General features: G+C 44.0%; 1 protein-coding gene across 3 annotated transcripts in view; it reads left to right on the forward strand.

Annotated features, from left to right (window-relative positions):
* The first annotated feature begins 574 nt into the window (after positions 1-574).
* The window catches only part of midn (midnolin), a 35420-nt gene continuing 13415 nt past the window's right edge, over positions 575-22579 (forward strand). Inside the window, exons 1-7 of one of the 3 annotated variants that reach the window (XM_087783262.1) lie at positions 575-744; positions 2262-2592; positions 4364-4451; positions 5304-5366; positions 19147-19680; positions 20795-20918; positions 20983-21306. In XM_087783262.1, coding sequence (XP_087639388.1) covers positions 2372-2592; positions 4364-4451; positions 5304-5366; positions 19147-19680; positions 20795-20918; positions 20983-21306 — 1354 coding nt within the window. In that variant the 5' untranslated portion in view covers positions 575-744; positions 2262-2371. Of the gene's footprint in view, positions 745-1918; positions 2593-4363; positions 4452-5303; positions 5367-19146; positions 19681-20794; positions 20919-20982; positions 21307-22579 lie in introns of those variants that run through there. The other 2 variants (XM_087783264.1, XM_087783261.1) reach the window with 2 other exon arrangements.

Here is a 22579-nt window from a genome sequence, read left to right on the forward strand (position 1 = left end):
TATATAATTTAAAATATTCAATATATTATTTAAATCGAAACCAACATTTATACCTTTTTAAAATATATAAATATATTTTAAAAATATGAACATTGAATCAAACACTGTGATGTTTACTGTGTGCAGCAGGTGTAGTTAGTTGTGTGTTTCTAAGAGGCGTCAGTCGTGTTTGATTTGTGTGTCTCTTCCTCGTATCCAGGGCAGCGTGTTTACCTGTTGCCCGGTAACCTGTTTGTGACGTCACCACCGGTAACTCCTCTGACGTCACGCACCGGTTCACAGAGCGCGGCTCTTAAGGTCGTAGGTTCTCCGGGGCGCTCGGGGGGTCACCCCGGGTCAAGGGGCGAGTGTGACCGTCACAGATCCTGCACACGTGACTCGTTTTCACTCGGTTTCGTGTTTATCTCAAGGTTGTTGGTGCGCGTGACCGCGGCGGGAGCGCGCTCCGTTCCCCCGGTCCACCTTAAATCATCGCTGACTGACACGAACTCTCCTCCCAGACCCGAGCGGAGCCGAAGGCTTAAGACGAGTCTCGCCTTCTCCCATGATGCATTAGTGATCGCCGCTCCGGCAGAGGAACTTCACGCGACTAGACCAGGACCTCCCGGTGTCAGACCCGCCGGTACCGAAGAGTCCCGTGGATTTAAAACTTGGATTTAACTTCAGTGACGTCATTAAAGCTGGGGAAACACACTCACACACACGCGCGTGCGAGGAACGTCGCTGTTTTAGCCACAATTATTGGTAAGTTATTGATCATCATAATAATCATTGGTTAGTTATTGATCATCATAATAATCATTGGTAAGTTATTGATCATCATAATAATCATTGGTAAGTTATTGATCATCATAATAATCATTGGTAAGTTATTGATCATCATAATAATCATTGGTAAGTTATTGATCATCATAATAATAATAATTGACAAGTTATTGATCATAATAAATAATTCACACGTTATTTATAATAATTGGTTATTTATTAATAATAATGATAACTAGTTTGCGTGTTTACACTCGTCACGATGTTAATGTTAAGTTAATAACAAGCATTAAAACAATAATAACTGAATAAATAATCGTCATAATCAACCATGATTGACGTTGATCAACGTAATGAAGACGCACGTGAGCAAGTTATCGAACGTGTCTCGTGTCTCGTGCTGGTCATCGATCGAAGGCTGCGATCGATCCCGTGCGTGTTGATCCGAGGCTTGTATGTAGATTCTGATTAACTTGATATGTCAGATATTGATTGACGTGCCGGAGAATGTCAAGCTCGCGGGTGGAAATGATCATTAATGTCTCCTCGTTCAAGCTCGTGCTGCAGGAAAAACTGCCTCAAGTATACTTTTTAATTTAATAATCACGTTTATTCTTAATTTAACAATTAACATCGTAACGTTTTTATTAGTTCTGGGTTGTTATTCTGACAGTCCCGTGCTCCGCCGCTAGGGGGAGACCGAGTATTTGTTTAAATCCTTTATTTTCCTCTTCTTTTTTTAAACGTTTTAAACATGTATAAAAGCCTGGTTCTCTGGTCACCGTCGCTCCTCTTATACGTGGGTTTGATCTGCTTTTCTGGCTCGTGTTCCGGCGATTAATCCCTGTTACGTCATCAGATCTATGAGGTCATAATCCAGCGTCAGCATATTTCTAAACACTTGTTTACTCGACGTGCGAACGTTTGTCTCAGAGCGAGCAGGTTCGGCATTTAAATTGTTTATAAATAAATATTAAAGGATATTAATCGCGATAATTAAAAAAAACATCCGGGTTCTTTTGACGCACCTTTTTTTTTTCAAAATATATTTGTTTAACCCCCTCAGTTCCCGGGAACCCCGCCACGACCTCTGAGAAGTGTCGCTTGTAATCTCGAAATATTGGGTAATTTATTATGAATGGCTTTAACTCCCCCCCCCCTCCCTCCACGTGGGTGTGAACCCCGCCCTCCCATTGGTTGCCCGCCCCCCCTGCGTCACCGCCATACCTCGCCGCCATTGGCTGGCCCCGGGGCCCCCGAGAGGATGTGGGTGTATTTATCGTCCGTGGAAGTGGGAGAGATTTTTTTCTACTGACGATCTTCATTGTCGAGATCTTTCCAGCGGAGCCGCGCGCGAGCCTCTGACGACACCAAAGGAATATTTTTATTTTGATTTCATTTGATCGAAGGTGTTCCACCTGATGTAGCATCAGCACCTCTTATCTCCAGGGAATATTCTTCTTGTTGATCCTGCTCTTGTTCTGCTGCGCGAGCAGATCCAGGGTCTGCTTCATCATCTTCATCATCATCATCATCATCATCTTCATTAAAACCCTCTTCTTCTCGGATCCCGGACCCGCTTCTCCATCGACCCCCAGGCTCTCGGATGGACCAGCACCCCAGCGCCCGGAGCTGCAGCAGCCGCGGGGCCACATCCTGCGAGGCCGTCCCCCAGGAGCCCTCCATGAACCTGAGCATCCAGTCCACCACCGGGACCCGCTTCGAGCTCGCGCTGCCCCAGGAGGAGACCGTGGACGGGCTGAAGAGGAGGCTGGCCCAGAAGCTGAAGGTCCCGAAGGAGAGGCTCGCTCTGCTGCACAAAGACACGTGAGTCTGAAGAAAAACACTGTAAATAGGATCGAGGATCTTCTCCCTGATCTGTGGACCAGAAGGTTCGAGTCTCTGGTACCGACTGATGGTTCTGAAAAGACGCGTCTTTTGTCTGAAACTGTCCTTCAAGGTCTAGTGACGTATAGTTGCGTCTCTTTATCATTCCAGGTGTGAGAACCTGAACCCCAACCATATGTATTGTTTCTCCATTGTCGCCCCCCCCCCCCCCCCCCATAAATCACACCCTTTAAACCCGCTTCTTCTCCTGGTCCTCGAGGATCAGATCCTCAGGCCGCTGCGAGGAGCCTTTTGTTCGGGGGCCCCGGGGGTGAGATCTGGGTCACGCTGGGTTTTTTTGTTTTTTTGGAAGAAGCCGTTTCTTAATTGTCACTTGTTTGTTAATTGAAGGCTTGGAATTTAAACATGCACGCGCAGGTTTGTGCGTGTGCGTGTGTCACGTGAGCAGGACGTGACTCGAGATTCGAGGTGTTTATGGTCGTGAACACGTGTCGGAACCAGCCTTGGAATCCTGATGAGTGTCAGTGCAATAGTTATATTTACAAGGTACATGAAAATATATGTATAAAAAACGTCTTAAATTCAAATATAAACTGTAACTACCGCCTGGTATTAATCGTTTATTTTCAATACTGATACTTTCAATTCGACACCGGTTCCTGAACGATACTTTAAGTATATACTTTATTTTAATTGTATTTATTTATTTTATATTTATTATATTATATATTATATTTATATTTATTTTATATTTAATTTAAGTATATACTTTATTGAATATTTTTTTGATTGTTTAAGCGCTTTGTGACCCTGGACTGGAAAAGCTCTATATAAATAAAAATTACTTACTTACTTTCTTGCTTTATTCAATACCCATTTAATAAGATGAATTCTATTGAAGAGTAAATAATTCTTCAGTTTTTGGTACATTTAAAACAGTATTTTTCTTGACAAAAACAACGAGAAACAAATCCATCGTCGTTTTTGTCCCTTTTATTCTTTGGATGAATCCAATGACTATCAAGTTCTCATCGCTCGTAGAGAGAGAAACTTGACACCGAAATACCGAGAATCTTGGGATACTTTCAATTCGACAGCGGTTCCTGAACGATACTTTATTCAATACCAATTTTATAAGATGAATTCTAACGAAGATTAAATAATACAAATCGTTTTTGGTGAATTTCAAACTGTTTTTTCTTACAGAAAAAATAATAAACACTCAAAATAAGAAAAATAAAAATCCAAACACTATCAAGTTCTCATTACTCGTAGAGAGCGAAACTTGACACCGAAAGAATGTTTGGATACTTTGGTACTACCGAAAAATCTTGGTGCGACAAAATACCCGAAGTTCTGAATATTACACAAAAAGCATCAGTACAAGGCATCGATGCTGCAGTTAACAGCTGATAAAAGTCTTTGTTTCTGCTTCTTAGAAGTGACTTTCAAGAACAAAAAACAAAAACTCCATCCACTTAGTCAAGTGGCGTCGCTGCCAAATATCCTCAGCGAATACTTGTCAAGCTCCACTATACTTGGAATTGAAATATGACAGGCCGATCAATACTTCTCTTTCATGGAGCCTTTTTTCACCCACGGCGCTTTTTTGCAAACTAGTTTTGAAGTCTGTCGACCCCCAACACCCCCCACACCCCCCACACACCCCGCGGCCGAAGGGCTGTTTTGAGCGTCTGGAGATTGTCAGTCTAATGATGGTTCTCTCTCTCCCCCCCTCGCTCGCCCGCAGCAGACTCAGCTCAGGTAAACTCCAGGACCTGGGAGTCATCGATGGGAGCAAGTTAACGCTTGTGCCGACAGTGGAAGCAGGATTAATGGTAAGACGTGTCGGGTTCTTGTCGCGGCAGAGGTTGAATGTGTGCGTCTTTGAACGGGGTCGGGGGTTAGAGTCCCCCTCGGGGGCCACATGGGATACTGTTGTGAGGGGCCGTCCAGCGAGAGGAAGATTTGAATGGCTTGAATATTATGACGTGTTCATTTAAAGATTTACACTTTTTATTTGTTTTGTAGCGACAACAGAGAAAATCGAATGAAGTTTGTTGTGTAGTACTTTAAATAGATTTTCTTTAGAAATATCAGAAACTGTGTCGTAAACACAACATGTTTTTTAATTTCTGGAGTAAAGTGATTAAAAAGGCGACAAAAACACTTAATTTTCCAAACATTTCACCCGAAAAAGTACAAAAAAAGAAAAGTACAGAGAAAAAAGTCACGGCTGTTTTTGAGTTAAATACTTATACTAGTAGTAAATAGTTTTACTGTGACCTCATGACAGATGTAAATAGCTTGAATATTATGACATGTTCATTTAAAGATTTACACTTTACACAACAGCAGAGAAAATCGAATGAAGTTTGTTGTGTAGTACTTCAATTTAAATAGATTTCATTTAGAATCAGAAACTGTGTCGTAAACACAACATGTTTTTTAATTTGTGGTGGAAAAACAGAATAAAATAATTAAATAGGCGACAAAAACACTTAATTTTATCAAACATTTCCCCCGAAAAAGTACAAAAAAACAAAAGTACAGAGAGATATAGGTCACGACTGTTTTTGAGATAAATACTTGTAGTACTAAATAGTTTTACTGTGACTTCATGAGTGCCACATAAATACTATGTTAACCATTTACGTGAGTTTTAATGCGTATATTTCTTTGTTTTTCAGTCTCAAGCGTCAAGACCCGAGCAGTCAGTAATGCAGGCGTTAGAGAGTCTAACAGAAACTCAGGTAAGATCATGTTTATTTGTTTACGGGTTGGTTGATGAATGCTAGTAGCTCGTGTGCTCGTGTGGTTACACAAAAAGAAGGCGTCAGTCTGTGGTGGTCGGAGTCCACGGCAAAAGGTCAGGAGAAGAAAAAAACCCACAAAAAACAGTTGACATTCTGAAGCTACCGCGCAGGGACACGTAGCATTAGCATCACTAGCACCGACGCTACACGTCCGAGTGCTATGACTCACCGCGGCCTGATCGATTACCATCGTAGAAAACAAAAATGATAAGACGCACACGTGTGACGTGTGAACCGCAGACTGACTGACTCAGACGCAGACTGACTGACTCAGACCCACTTCCTCTATCCCGGGTTGTGTAACGGGTCGATGTCCGCGACGCCATCGACGCCGATGTGATGTCAAAACACCACGGCGTGGTGAACCCGACACCGTAGCGAAACGTTTGTCGCTTGAGTTCTCTGGATGGTGTACGTCGGAGTGTATCGTGGAGCGTGTGCAGGATCTGCTGAGAATGTTGGCTCGGAGTGTGTGAGCTCAGCATGTGTCTCGCAGACAGCAGATGACGGTGTGTGTGTAGGTGTGTGTAAGTGTTGGAAACCAGATGATACTCTGGCGTCGTGGGCTGGAAGCTCCAGTTTCCGATCATGTGGTTCGTTCATTTGGTTGGATCGTGAACCGTCCGTCGACGTTTGACATGTTCGTCGACGTTTGACATGTTCGTCAACGTTTGACATGTTCGTCAACGTTTGACATGTTCGTCAACGCTTGACATGTTCGTCAACGTTTGACATGTTCGTCAACGTTTGACATGTTCGTCAACGTTCGTCAACGTTTGACATGTTCGTCAACTCTTGACATGTTCGTCAACGCTTGACATGTTCGTCAACGCTTGACATGTTCGTCAACGCTTGACATGTTCGTCAACTCTTGACATGTTCGTCAACGTTTGACATGTTCGTCAACGTTCGACATGTTCGTTAACGTTCGACATGTTCGTCAACGCTTGACATGTTCGTCAACGATTGACATGTTCGTTAACGTTTGACATGTTCGTCAACGCTTGACATGTTCGTCAACTCTTGACATGTTCGTCAACTCTTGACATGTTCGTCAACGTTTGACATGTTCGTCAACTCTTGACATGTTCGTCAACTCTTGACATGTTCGTCAACGCTTGACATGTTCGTCAACTCTTGACATGTTCGTCAACGTTTGACATGTTCGTCAACGTTTGACATGTTCGTCAACGTTTGACATGTTCGTCAACGTTTGACATGTTCGTCAACGCTTGACATGTTCGTCAACGTTTGACATGTTCGTCAACGTTTGACATGTTCGTCAACGTTTGACATGTTCGTCAACGCTTGACATGTTCGTCAACGTTTGACATGTTCGTCAACGCTTGACATGTTCGTCAACGTTTGACATGTTCGTCAACGTTTGACATGTTCGTCAACGTTTGACATGTTCGTCAACGCTTGACATGTTCGTCAACGCTTGACATGTTCGTCAACGCTTGACATGTTCGTCAACGCTTGACATGTTCGTCAACGTTTGACATGTTCGTCAACGCTTGACATGTTCGTCAACTCTTGACATGTTCGTCAACGTTTGACATGTTCGTCAACGCTTGACATGTTCGTCAACGCTTGACATGTTCGTCAACTCTTGACATGTTCGTCAACGCTTGACATGTTCGTCAACGCTTGACATGTTCGTCAACGTTTGACATGTTCGTCAACACTTGACATGTTCGTCAACGTTTGACATGTTCGTCAACGCTTGACATGTTCGTCAACGCTTGACATGTTCGTCAACGCTTGACATGTTCGTCAACGCTTGACATGTTCGTCAACGTTTGACATGTTCGTCAACGTTTGACATGTTCGTCAACGTTTGACATGTTCGTCAACGCTTGACATGTTCGTCAACGCTTGACATGTTCGTCAACGTTTGACATGTTCGTCAACGCTTGACATGTTCGTCAACGTTTGACATGTTCGTCAACGTTTGACATGTTCGTCAACGTTTGACATGTTCGTCAACTCTTGACATGTTCGTCAACGTTTGACATGTTCGTCAACGTTTGACATGTTCGTCAACGTTTGACATGTTCGTCAACTCTTGACATGTTCGTCAACGTTTGACATGTTCGTCAACGCTTGACATGTTCGTCAACGTTTGACATGTTCGTCAACGTTTGACATGTTCGTCAACGTTTGACATGTTCGTCAACGTTTGACATGTTCGTCAACGTTTGACATGTTCGTCAACGTTTGACATGTTCGTCAACGTTTGACATGTTCGTCAACGTTTGACATGTTCGTCAACGTTTGACATGTTCGTCAACGCTTGACATGTTCGTCAACGTTTGACATGTTCGTCAACGTTTGACATGTTCGTCAACGTTCGACATGTTCGTCAACGTTTGACATGTTCGTCAACTCTTGACATGTTCGTCAACGCTTGACATGTTCGTCAACGTTTGACATGTTTGTCAACGTTTGACATGTTCGTTAACGTTTGACATGTTCGTCAACGCTTGACCTGTTCGTCAACGCTTGACATGTTCGTCAACGCTTGACATGTTCGTCAACGTTTGACATGTTCGTCAACGTTTGACATGTTCGTCAACGCTTGACATGTTCGTCAACGTTTGACATGTTTGTCAACGTTTGACATGTTCGTTAACGTTCGACATGTTCGTCAACGCTTGACCTGTTCGTCAACGCTTGACATGTTCGTCAACGCTTGACATGTTCGTCAACGTTTGACATGTTCGTCAACGTTTGACATGTTCGTCAACTCTTGACATGTTCGTCAACATTCACCGCGTGAATTGTTGTGGATTTAAAGGAGAACAAATGGTTCAATTCTCTGAGTCATTTCTCGTCAAATGTCTCTTCATGACTTCCTGTAATTATGTAAGTGAATCAGCCAGAAGTTTGTTATTCAGCAACATTCCTATCACATGATTCCTGTCCTGGAAAGAACAAACAAGGGTTGCCTTCACTGAAAAGGGCCGACGGCGATTTCCTTATCAAGATGTTTCTTCGCTCACACCCAACTCAGCCATTCCTCGTGTTCGCCCGAGCAGACGAGACATCTGGCGACTGTTCTTGACGACTGCGATTGTTTTCTCCACCTCCTCCTGTCGTCGAGTAACTTTTACCACGACAGTAGTAACAGTACTGGGAAGATTCGTGTTTAGCTGTAGAAGCGGCGCTATAGGATGAAGATTCTCTTCCCTTTTTACGCTTTCATGAGTTTCTTTCAAGGTATCGATAGTTAAAAAACACTTTTTCGACCAGTTCACCTCAAGAAAACATGGTGGACAGAAGACGGGGACGTTCTTTAGTCGCCTACGAAAATTACGAAAAGATTTTACAAGAAGTCTCTTGTTCTTTATCGTGAAAAACATCTAAAGAAACAGAAAATACTATATGATCACCTTAATTTTTAACTTCAAACTCGGAACAACTACCCAAAACCCGACGTTGGTCTAGTTTGACGATGATATGCTACGCTAACGTAGCTACATATTTTGGTTACGTCTTTGATTGTTTCCGACCGTCGATCTCGAAGGTCGTCATCAGAGGATAAAAGTACATTTGTGTGTTTTTATACGACTAACACTTTGTCCACCACCAAAACTTGAGCAGTTCACCTCAAGAAAACATGTTGGACAGAAGACGGGGACGTTCTTCAGTCACCTACGAAAAACACATTTTATAAGTCGTGAAAAACATCTAAAGAATGAGAAATGCTAAAATATCACCTTAGTTTTTGCTTCAAACTCAAACAACTACCCGATGTTGGTCTAGTTTGACGATGACATGCTACGCTAACTTGGCTCCATATTTTGAAGCATTTCTTTGATCGTTTCCGACCTTCGACCTCGCGCCCGGTAAAACCCGACCGGCGAGTGTGAGAACCGTCGATCTCGAAGGTCGTCATCGGAGGATAAAAGTACATTTGTGTGTTTTTTATGCGATTGATTCTGCTCAATAATGCATGAGGCGGAGCAATGATATGGATCGCGGAGAGATTACGGGGTAAGATTAGAAAACGGACCCACCAAAGCTTTTTCCCCTCATTTCCTTTCCCCCCCGACCGCTGGGTTCCAGGGCTATCAAAAATCAATCAATGCTCTCAGCTCTTAAAAGTGTCTGACACGAGAACCGATACGCCCGGGCGGCCCGAAATAGCCGGGGGGGGAAATATGGCCGTGGGATGGAAAGAATGGAAACCTTTTTATCACCTGCCCGGCTGCTCGCGGGCCGTTAGCGACGCACAGGCCGCGCCGAACACGCCGACTTAGCGAAGCAGAATTATGGAGGTGTTGTGTTTTCCGTGCTGGGTCTGCAGCATTTTCCCTTCTCCCCGAGGCCCGTCGTTTAAATGTGCTGTGCTGAGCGAGTCCAGCCCGAGAGTGTGACCGCCACGATGGGCTTCCTTCAACGAGGACAAAGCCGCTCGCCCTAATTCCCTTCCGTCTGGATCCGTGGCGTCCGAGCGGCGTCGTATCAACGCTCGTGTCGGAGCTGCTTCCAGCTTAAGCACGTGCTCGACTCAAAGGCCACGTTTAAGAGGATTTTCTGGGAGTGTTTGAAGAAAAGGAGCCCGATGTGGACGAGGTCTGGACCAGAAACGTCCTCCTGAAGGCGGTGACGTCATCTTGCCTCGTATCGATCCGGTCGACGGAAAGTGAAGGATTATTCGTCCCTCTCAGCTCTGGGACTATTTGCTCATCGATGCACATTGACATTAGAATAAAAGCCAACCAGGCGTCACCCCCCGCCCCCCCCTCACCCCGGTGCAGCCACCCCTTTGTTCCTGTCTCGAAGCATCACGACCGGTCCAGCTGACCGACCTTCAAGTACCGTGACCCAACTTCTTCCCTGAAACTCTCCTCCAGTTGATCCAGGTTTACGAATCAATGCTTGAGCTGAAGGAGACTCTCTGGGCTTCAGTCTGACAAATTCTGCTTCCACCGCTAACACGGTTGCTTTCGGAGGCGTCTGTGTTTTGCCGTCTCCAAATGTCCCCGTGGAATATGCTGTTACATATCTGTTCTGTTTCTCTCTCATTGACAAACACTGTCCTCCTCCTCGTCTTCCTCCTCCTCGTCCTCGTCCTCCGGCTCCTGAATCTGTCGTCTTGTCTAGCGACGGCGCCGACGCTAACTAGGTGGCGGCGAGGTACGAGGTCAACTCAGGGTCGTCCGACCCGGTTTTTACTCGCTTCCATAGTGACGGTCTGATCAGAACCACAGCTTAACAATAGAGACGTTTACTTTGCAATCAATGTAAACAATGAATTGCCAATAGATGGTGAAGCACGACGTTGGGTACAAGTGACCCCCGTATATGTAGCATATATACGACTTTAAACAGTCAGATTAACGAAGATGTGGTTCAGAGTTTCGAGAAACTGAGAACATGGAGCATTTGAAGATGTTTTAAAATGATCAAAACTGTTAACAGAAGTTGTGTATTATTTCAATGTCATTTAATTTAGTACATGTACGCATTTTTAGACATTTCATCAAAGGACACGTTTGCTAAGTCAGCAGAGTCCCACATAGAAATAGTGGATGGATGGATGGATGGATGGATGGATGGATAGTTTGATGGATGGATGGACTTTATTGTTCCCTCTGGATCTCCTTTGGGAAATTGTTCTTGTTTATATGAAACTATTGTTGGCTGTGAACTTGAAACCCAAAGTGCAAATTAAAAGAACAAAGTGCAAGGGATGACAAAGTGCAAATATAAAGGACAAAGATCAAAAGAAATAACGTCCCAGAAGTTCAGAATTGATACAGTCTAATAAAGAGTCAATATTCAGTCGCTTTGTACCTTATTCATGTTTACGTAAAAGTCAATTTGAAGAGCGATTGACCTTTTAAATGTTGTGCCTCAAATGTAGTCGTTTAAAACATGGCACCTAAAATAAAATGTATATTATAAATGGGGATTCATGCCAATTGTCATAGTATCTTAAATGATATATCATATAACATATATATATATAAGAGGCTTGTCTTGGACGCTCAAAAATGCCAATGTTTTTTACGCGTCTCTTTTATCCAGAAGGTGCAAAAACTGAGAAGGAAAAGGTGGTTTTCAGTGTTTCTCATTCCAGTCGTTACACAAACGTGAGTCAATCAGCAGGACTGACACCAGTAGAAATCATTAGAATTGTATTTAGGATTTGCCGGCGTGTGGGGGTTGAAAAAATAGGTCAACATGTTGGTCAATAGAAGGTGATTCTACTCTTTTTCTTTTTATAGCCGCAGAATAACCTCAACCCCCCCGGTCGACCCCCATCCTCGCATAAAGCCTTGTTGTCTTTTTTAAATGCTAATATTCCTTTTATTCCTGGAACATTTATCCGCCGCCGTATATGAACAAGTGGTCGTACGTAATGGAAGACAATGGAGACGTGAAGCCTTTTCAAGCCCGTCTTTCATGTAAATCCCAGCCTTGAAAAATGTCATTATTAATCCGTATTTCTGCACCTGTGTAATGCCTTTGTGGCGCTTAGACGCACAGTTGGAGAGTCGACTCGGGGTGGACGGGAATCAAGGTGTGTGGTGGGTGTTAGCAGAGGGATGGATTTGAGAAGGGATTTCATTGTGCTATTGTGTTTATGCATCTGTGTGTGTGTGTGTGTGTGTGAGAGAGAGAGTGTGTGTGTCTCTCAATAAACATCTCTCGTCTTTGTGCAACACCCTCTTCGGAGGCCGTGGGGGTCTCGTTTCTCCGTGTACGAGTCGTGACCATCATTGTTTTTCATTCCCCCGGCGGCGCCGAGCTATTGTGATTCAAGTGGCAGGCGTCGTGACTGGCGGGGCTTCGGTGGGCGGAGGGAGGGAGTCGGGAATACAATGTCCGGCGCGTCGGAAGCGTCTTCATGGAAACGGGTTTCATTTCGTGGCTCTCGGATGAAAGTTCATCTTAAAACACGACGATGATCTCACAGAGAACGTCTTGTGAACGTCTCTGGTCGACGACGGATCCATGGCGAGATGATGATGATGATGATGGCGGCGTTAAGACGGGTCCCGTGACTTTCTACCGCAGGGACGTCAATCCACGAGGGGCCAAAATGTCCGAAAAATGTGTATATTTACTGAACTGTTTGTGGCGGGAAGTTGAGGATCTTGAAGGACGTCTTCATAGGTTAATCTACTTCCAACCGTCCGGAGGTTCCACCCCCGGTGTCGTCAGGCGTTGAGTTTTGCTCCACAGGCTCTTGTTCTGGTCGTGACCCACAGGTGTAGCTTCAGACAGAACCTGAGCTTCGTTCAGTTCTCGCACCTCATCAATCTTGAAACCATCTCCGGCTACAGTCGGGAAGATTTCTTCGTCATCGAAGCGTTCTTTTGTTTCAGCGTCTTAAGATGGCGAGCACAGGACACGCGTCGAACTCTAGGCCGGGGTCACGTGGTTGTTGGGGTCCACACGAGACCAGAATCAAAAACAAGCTGAATGTCGGCTTTTGTCGGATTATTTCAAGCATAAATGTGAATTCATCCCTTAAACGACGACGTTGATCCAAAGGATCGTCACCAATAGTACGTTGGACTAGACTTCCTTTTGGCTACTTTAGCTCGACAAGCTACCGGCTGTGAGACTGGTTTCTGTTACGATTGTAAGAATTTAGCTTTAAAGGATTGTGGATTTTCTTCTCCCCACGGACGGGAACACCTTTTACGAAGGCCTTGTTTATTTGAGCCCATGATGCACAGTTCGTGTGATCAGAAAAACATCAGATTGTGGCTTTTTTTCAACATGATTTCACGCACACCTTGCACAGGTAGGAGCGTCGAGGAGAAAAGAATGGTTCCCTGCACCCTCTCCTCCCTCTCCTCCCTCTCCTCCCTCTCCTCCCTCGCTCCTCATCCTCTTTCTTCCTCCGTCACAAAGCCGCTCAGTGGTTCATGAATGTCAGCTCAGTGCTGCCGACACACTCCCTCCCTCTCACTCCTTATCTCGCTCACTTCACTTAGTGTGCGAAGGAAGAACGACTGCAAATGAGTTCCTTGAACCACAGGGACCCCAATAAATAAAACTGTCAGCCAGAGATGTCGTATGAAGAAGAAAAAAAAAGGAGCCAGAGGCACATTCTCACTGAATATTTCATCAGCACTCCTGACACCCCACCCCCATCCCTGCCTCCACCGGCTCCTCCTTCGCTGCCCCTTATCAGCTTCTCCCCCCAACATCGCCGCAACTTGAAAAGCAAACCCCCCCGACGTCTCCTTGATTTAATGGCAAAGAAAACATATTTAAAAATCAATGGTTGCATCACATTATAGGAGTGACGTGTGTGTGTGTGTGTGTGTGTGTGTGTGTGTGTGTGTCGGAGTCTTTGCATCAGAATAGCAACAAAGAAGGATTTGTTTTTCTTTTCTCTTTGTGGGTCCAGGGCCACAAAAGTGAGGCCCTCGGCTCTCCTGGCATTGTGTCCTCCTGCCGCTCGGGTCCAGTCTACGGACGCCTGGGCTTCTCTCGGTGTGGGGGTGATGATGGGGGGATGATGGGGGGATGATGGGGGGATGATGGGGTTCAACATCTTGAGATAGTCACGCTTCCTTTTGTCCCGACGTCACAAACCGCCGCCGTCTCGGGTTCGACGAGCATGTTTGGACTGGAGCTGAGCAGCTCTCGCCGAGACCTCTGGGAATCCTTCTCTCGCCAGCACCAGAGAGACCCCCCCCCACACACACACACACACACACACACACACACAACACAACCCCCACACCGCACACATGAACGCACACTCCACTCGTTTCCAGCCGACAGACTCCGTCCGTCTGGAAGAGGCTTGTTGTTACACGAGCACTCGAGCCGTCTCCGGGCCCCCGGCAGGCTGGGACGAGCCATATCGTCCTCCACCCACTGCCCTCCCCCTTAGGAAACCTGGGCCCCTAGTTTCAGGTGTTTCACTCTGAGGCCCCGTCGTCCTCTCTCTCTCTCTCTCTCTCTCTCTCTCGCTCTCTCTCTCTCTCTCTTGCTCTCTCTCTCTCTCTCGCTCTCTCACTCGCTCTCTCACTCGCTCTCTCTCTCTCTCTCTCGCTCTCTCTCGCTCTCTCTCTCGCTCTCTCTCTCGCTCTCTCTCTCTCGCTCTCTCGCTCTCTCTCTCTCTCGCTCTCTCTCGCTCTCGCTCTCTCTCTCTCTCTCTCTCTCGCTCTCTCTCTCGCTCTCTCTCTCTCTCTCTCTCTCGCTCTCTCTCTCTCTCTCTCTTTCTCTCTCTTTCTCTCTCACCCTCTCTCGCTCTCTCTCTCGCTCTCTCTCTCGCTCTCTCGCTCTCGCTCTCGCTCTCTCTCTCTCTCGCTCTCTCTCTCTCTCTCTCTCTCTCTCTCTCACCCAAAAAAAACCTTTGGACTGCGATGTGTCATCGCGATGATTCCGAGTCGACCCGTGGCGACGGAGACCCCGGCGCCTGAGTCACAGGGGTCTCTCACGCACTCTCGCTCGCATCTGGGTACAGAGTGTGCGAGGGACGAGTTGTGAGTCAACAACACACTCGAGGAGTGACTAAAATCAAACCAGGGGGCAGGAGGCGAGAGAGCAGAAAGTGTGAGGGCGAGAAAAAGAACACATCTCACTCCGGGGTCTAATTGGAAGTCTTGACGTTCTGTCGGCAGGAGTTTGTAAATCTGGTGGTTTTATGAAGAAGCCAAACTAGTCATTATCAAAGTCATCAAGCCTTCTCTCGGTTTCTCAACCTGCCACTCAGCCTGTCGCTTTCACATCTGACGCCTCCGTTAAAAATGCGTTGAGATGAAACCGGGGAGTTCCTGGGATTCACCCCTCAAGATACTTACGGGAAACCTCGCCCTGAAGGGGGCGCCGATCGGTCATTGTTTGTTATGCTAACGGATGGATGAGTCAGTTGTGTCTTTTGCTACAGTTTATTTTGTGTCTGAACAAGAAGGATCTTGTCTCGCCTGCAGTTCATACTAAACTCTGCAGCCAGAATTCTGAGCCGCTCTAGTAGAAGAACTCACATTTCTCCTTCAAACTCTTCACTAGTTTCTTTCAGGATCATTTTAAATTTCTGGTTCTTAATCTCAGATCTATTCATGGTCAGACCTTCCATCAGTGATCTGATCCAGACTTACACCCCAGCTCGGGCTCTGAGGTCTTAAGCTTTGGAACCATCTCTGTGTTTGATGATCTACTGACTCCTTCAAGAAACATCTGTGTTTGATGATCTACTGACTCCTTCAAGAAACATCTGTGTTTGATGATCTACTGACTCCTTCAAGAAACATCTGTGTTTGATGATCTACTGACTCCTTCAAGAAACATCTGTGTTTGATGATCTACTGACTCCTTCAAGAAACATCTGTGTTTGATGATCTACTGACTCCTTCAAGAAACATCTGTGTTTGATGATCTACTGACACCTTCAAGAAACATCTGTGTTTGATGATCTACTGACTCCTTCAAGAAACATCTGTGTTTGATGATCTACTGACTCCTTCAAGAAACATCTGTGTTTGATGATCTACTGACTCCTTCAAGAAACATCTGTGTTTGATGATCTACTGACTCCTTCAAGAAACATCTGTGTTTGATGATCTACTGACTCCTTCAAGAAACATCTGTGTTTGATGATCTACTGACTCCTTCAAGAAACATCTCAAGACATTTTCAGGCTTTTCCTTGATTTTCTGGAACTCCTGTATTTGTCTCAGTTTTATCTTGACCTTTAAAGTATATATTTTATTGAGTATTGTTTTGATTGTTTAAGCGCTTTGTGACCCTGGTCTAGAAAAGCTCTCTATAAATACAAATGACTTACTTAAAGTGAAGCCGGATCCTTCCACGTCATCGCTCTCTTATCAAACCGATGCGTCCATTAATAACAGACGGTTTGTTTCGGATAAGTCTGGCAAACAAACCCCTCCCTCGACAGTCGCCCCGGGGGTCGCCTACGTTTGTTTGTGTGTGTTTTGACTCGACAAACCGCTGACTCCACCTGATAGGTGTCGCTCACCTTTGTCTCCGCCGCTCCCCATCCCTGCCCATCCCCGAGGTTCTGTGTCAACAGACGCTGCTTTTGATAACACGGCATTATCTGGGCTGACGGTTCCCACGTCGGCTCGCGGTCCCTGTTCCCACCCGGACCAGACGGGGCGTGGATCTGATCCACATTATTGAGTGACGGACAAGACAATTGATTATAGTTGAAAATTGTTTGATTATAGTTGAAAATTGTTTGATTATAGATGAAAATTGTTGGATTATAGTTGAAAATTGTTTGATTTCAGTTGAAAATTGTTTGATTATAGTTGAAAATTGTTTGATTATAGTTGAAAATTGTTTGATTTCAGTTGAAAATTGTTGGATTATAGTTGAAAATTGTTTGATTATAGTTGAAAATTGTTTGATTTCAGTTGAAAATTGTTGGATTATAGTTGAAAATTGTTTGATTATAGTTGAAAATTGTTTGATTTCAGTTGAAAATTGTTTGATTATAGTTGAAAATTGTTTGATTATAGTTGAAAATTGTTTGATTATAGTTGAAAATTGTTGGATTATAGTTGAAAATTGTTTGATTATAGTTGAAAATTGTTTGATTATAGTTGAAAATTGTTTGATTATAGTTGGAAAAATTGTTGGATTATAGTTGAAAATTGTTTGATTATAGATGAAAATTGTTGGATTATAGTTGAAAATAGTTTGATTATAGATGAAAATTGTTTGATTATAGTTGAAAATTGTTGGATTATAGTTAAATTGTTTGATTATAGTTGAAAATTGTTTGATTACAGTTGAAAATAGTTTGATTATAGTTGAAAATTGTTTGATTATAGTTGAAAATTGTTTGATTATAGTTGAAAATTGTTTGATTATAGTTGAAAATTGTTTGATTATAGTTGAAAATTGTTTGATTACAGTTGAAAATTGTTTGATTATAGTTGAAAATTGTTTGATTTCAGTTGAAAATTGTTGGATTATAGTTGAAAATTGTTTGATTATAGTTGAAAATTGTTTGATTTCAGTTGAAAATTGTTTGATTATAGTTGAAAATTGTTTGATTATAGTTGAAAATTGTTTGATTATAGTTGAAAATTGTTTGATTTCAGTTGAAAATTGTTGGATTATAGTTGAAAATTGTTTGATTATAGTTGAAAATTGTTGGATTATAGTTGAAAATTGTTTGATTATAGTTGGAAATTGTTGGATTATAGTTGAAAATTGTTTGATTATAGATGAAAATTGTTGGATTATAGTTGAAAATTGTTTGATTATAGATGAAAATTGTTTGATTATAGTTGAAAATTGTTGGATTATAGTTGAAAATAGTTTGATTATAGTTGAAAATTGTTTGATTACAGTTGAAAATAGTTTGATTATAGTTGAAAATTGTTTGATTCTAGTTGAAAATTGTTTGATTATAGTTGAAAATTGTTTGATTATAGTTGAAAATTGTTTGATTATAGTTGAAAATTGTTTGATTACAGTTGAAAATAGTTTGATTACAGTTGAAAATTGTTGGATTATAGTTGAAAATTGTTTGATTATAGTTGAAAATTGTTGGATTATAGTTGAAAATTGTTGGATTATAGTTGAAAATAGTTTGACCCCATGTTTGACTCGTTCTCCCTCCATCTTCTGTCTGTTTTTTCCTCTTTTTGTCTGCTTCTCTTCCAAGAGGATGTTAGTTGTTGAAACCTTTTAGGCAGAAGCATCACTTTGTGTTTGTGCGACGTCGAAATCATTGTTCGTCGCTCGACACACAAAGACTCTCTGACTCCAGAGTGACCCTTGAAAAACTCAGGCACCGACTTGAGCGTCGAGCGCTGACATGAAACATCGGGGCCACAGGGGCCCGAACAACCGGGGCTCCAACAGAACTCTTATTGTGAGCGTGTGTGTCCTCCGGCCAAGTTGTGACAACTCACGCTATCCTGCGTGTGTTTTTTTTGTGTGTGTCCATCCGGGGCTTGGGTTTTGGTCGGCGGTCGCTGCCGGCTGATCCAAGAATGGGCAGAACCTTCCAGATCCGCCGCAGACAATCGGCCATTCTCTACGCGAGCGACGGGCGGGGTGTATTTCCTGGACGTGGGGTTGATTTTTCAGGCCTCGGGCCAGACAGAAGGGAGGTCTTTGTCCCCCTCGCTCAATGACACCGCTGACTCAGAGTGGGCCGAGGGGGCAGTGGGAAGATCCTGACAGTGGGTCTCCTCATCCTTTGGCTCCGAGCGATTGGAAGTAGAGACACGAGTTGTGGACTTTAGTGGCTTCTGTCCATGTGGTTGTTACGTGTGTCGCTCAAAACAGACTCGACCTGGAACTGGAACTCAGAGAAGCAGATGAAGCACGAATGCTCCTTCCCAGGTGCAACACTAATAGACTCAGGGACTCATTCATTCCTCGGGCTATTAAATTGTACAATTCTGAGTTCGGGGGCAGGAGTGGAGTGAAAGTATCTGGATGTTCTGTTCCATGTTAGTCTTTGTATCCTTTGTCTTTGTTGTTGTTCTTTATCTTTAGACTTAGATTGTATCATCTTGTTCTTCCTCTTTATTTCTCTTTGTTCTTCTTATTATTTTATTTTGATTCTTTTTTATGAATAATTGCTGTATTTGCTGTGGCTATTGGAAAAAAAACAATTTCCCGAAGGAGACCTGCTGAGGGGTCAATAAAGTTCTACCTACCTGACCTAACCTGAACTTCAAGACTAATGTTACCGTTTGTGTTGCAACTGCAGGTCTTTTAATCGTCCGACCTTTTGTTTCTGCAGGTCAGCGACTTCCTGTCCGGCCGCTCCCCGCTCACCCTGGCCCTGCGAGTCGGCGACCACATGATGTTCGTCCAACTCCAGCTGGCGGCCCAGCAGTCCGGCGGCCCTCAGCTGCAGCACCGACACCTTATCGCCCGAGGAAACTCGGAGAGCCCGATGGGACAACCCACGGGGCAACCCCGTGTTCCCCACCCGCACCCACCGCACGCCCACCCCCATCATCACCCCGGCGCCCACCCGGTCCCCGCCTCGCCGACCTCCTCGTCCTTCCCGTTGCCCTCGTCCCACCACCAGACTATGCCCCCTCTTTACCACCAGTCGCCCGCTCACGGTAGCCCCGCCACGCCGCCGCCTCCTCCTCCGCCGCCGCCGCCGCCGCACTCCCCTCGTCCTTCTCACGTCCCCGGGAGCGTCTTTCGATCCCCCCATCATCTTCACCATCATCACAATCACCACTTTCACCAGCCGTCTTCAGGCCAGGCGAGCCACGGCGTCGGTCAGGCCAGCCCAGTAGCCCCCGTTCTGTGCCCCGAGGTGAGCATAACTCTTTATCGTCTTTTATTTTAGCTTTTACTTCGCTGTAGGTTGTAGTTTGGTTCTTTTCTCTGCCAACGGCGTTTTGCCAGACTTTGAAAACAGATCCTTAGCTCTCGGTGGTTTCATCTGGGCTCCATTCTTTAATCATTTCAGTGATTTTTGTTGTGCTGTGTCCTTGGCGTAGGATTGTTGCCGTGCCTTCCTAGTTTTTAAATGAGACTAAAAGCACCCCCATGGACTCTCCTACACTCTCCTCTTTTCTCTCACTATATCCTCCCTCACTCCTCTCCTTATCCATCTGTCTACCCCCCCATCCTTCCTCCCAGCCGGTCAAAGCGGCAGGCCGTCAACAATGAGTCGGGTTCTGCTCGAGGTTTCTGCTTCTAAAAGGAAGTTTTTCCTCGCCATTGCTCACTGTACAGTGTTTCGCTTCTTGCTCTTCGTTGAATTGCTGGATCTATTTTTCCTTAATCAACTGTAGTCTTATTTCAACTGTATAGTGTCTTGAGATAACTTTGTTATGATAAGACACTTGAAATAGAATTGAATTGAATTACAACTATTTTCCCAGTTTCACTTCACTTATAACACAAGTCAACGTTCCACCTTCGGACCTTCACTGGTAGTTTTCATATCTAGTCAACATAACGACACAAACTAGCAACAATGACTGTTTTTACTTCCTTAACCTCTTCAAGTGTCTGGTGAGGACGAATGGGAAGCAGATGTTTGTGGGATTCTGGTTTTAGAACAAGATCAGAAGATAAAAGAGGGACCAGAAGGGAAATATAGCAAAGTAACTCTTAAGGTCTCAACTCATTGAATTATATTGATTTTGCCAATTTAATTTCCATAAAACAATACATCTGTAATATGTCTCCGTGGACGTCCAGGACTATGATATTTACAGGATGTTCCTGTTTACTGTTTGGACACCGACTGTTACTGGGGTCTCATAAAAAATGAAGGAAATTTAATTAGGGTTCACAGTTTCCTGCCATCTTTGAAGAGAACACACATGTTTACGTTTTACACGAGGACATCTCGGGGGGCTTCCACTAAACTGTGGTCACATTGCTGCGAACCTCACCTCGTCTCCGTCCCCCTGCAGGCCAACTGCAGCACCAACAGCCCCAGCAACGGCGCCGGCCCGTCGTCGCGCTCTCGTAAACCCGGCGCCATCATCGAGAGCTTCGTCAACCACGCTCCCGGAGTCTTCTCAGGGACCTTTTCAGGTGAGGCTCCAACATCTGCTCCGGCGTACGTTCGTCTTAAACCTAAAGGTCGTCCGTTCTTCAGGCACTTTGCACCCGAACTGCCAGGACAGCAACGGGCGTCCGCGACGAGACATCGGTACCATTCTTCAAATCCTCAACGACCTCTTGAGCGCCACGCGCCACTACCAGGGCATGCCGCCCTCCCTCACCCAGTTGCGCTACCAAACCCAGTGTGGCACGCCCAGCTCGCCGTCCCCCTCGCCGCCCCCTTCGCCCCCGGTGGCTGGTGTGACTGGCCTCTCTGCCAAAGCTACCTCTGTGCCAGCGACCAGCCCGAGCATCCCTTCACCAAGTGTTCACCCGCTGTTGCAGTGCCAGAGCCAGATCCGCATGTGCAAACCTCCTGGTAAGAGACTCTTTTTCCGTTGCTTCTGCATTCAAACAATCGTTTTCTGTGAACCTCGTGACGCCACAGTGACAGTTGCTCTGTGGTGTGTTTCTAACTTTCTCTTAACTTGATTTAAGTTAAAGGTTAAATACCCAAGAGGTAGTTGGTGTGGAGGGTTTTCAACAACTTCAAACATGTCCACTCACAATGTTTTTGTTTATGTTTAACTATAATCAAACAATTTTCAACTACAATTAAACAATTTTCAACTATAATCAAACAATTTTCAACTATAATCCAACAATTTTCAACTATAATCCAACAATTTTCAACTATAATCAAACAATTTTCAACTAAAATCAAACAATTTTCAACTATAATCCAACAATTTTCAACTATAATCCAACAATTTTCAACTACAATTAAACAATTTTCAACTATAATCAAACAATTTTCAACTATAATCCAACAATTTTCAACTATAATCCAACAATTTTCAACTATAATCCAACAATTTTCAACTATAATCCAACAATTTTCAACTATAATCCAACAATTTTCAACTGTAATCAAACAATTTTCAACTATAATCAAACAATTTTCAACTGTAATCCAACAATTTTCAACTAGAATCCAACAATTTTCAACTGTAATCAAACAATTTTCAACTATAATCCAACAATTTTCAACTATAATCAAACAATTTTCAACTATAATCAAACAATTTTCAACTATAATCAAACAATTTTCAACTATAATCAAACAATTTTCAACTATAATTCAACAATTTTCAACTATAATCAAACAATTTTCAACTATAATCAAACAATTTTCAACTGTAATCCAACAATTTTCAACTATAATCAAACAATTTTCAACTATAATCAAACAATTTTCAACTGTAATCCAACAATTTTCAACTATAATCCAACAATTTTCAACTATAATCAAACAATTTTCAACTATAATCAAACTATTTTCAACTGTAATCTAAACAGTTACTCATTAAAACAATAGTTTTCTGTGAACACACAAACATGTCACCCTTGAAGCCGAGCTGTGTGTAGATAAGATCAGTTGTGGGTCCAAGCCTGGAGCAGAGGCTTGTTGCTGCAGAACCAACTGTGACGAACCCGAGCCTCGGGCTGTTGTGCTGATGCTATTCAAAGGGTTTTCCAAGAGCACCCCAACCTCGCGGTGTCACCGGATGTCGATCGCGGGGCAGATGCTGGGATAACATTCATCGTAACACCAGACCAGAGATTATTGTCCGAGGGTTCGGAAGAAAGAA

The sequence above is a fragment of the Callionymus lyra genome, chromosome 2 (genome assembly GCF_982586985.1).
Source record: "Callionymus lyra chromosome 2, fCalLyr1.hap1.1, whole genome shotgun sequence".
Taxonomy (NCBI): Eukaryota; Metazoa; Chordata; class Actinopteri; order Syngnathiformes; family Callionymidae; genus Callionymus; species Callionymus lyra.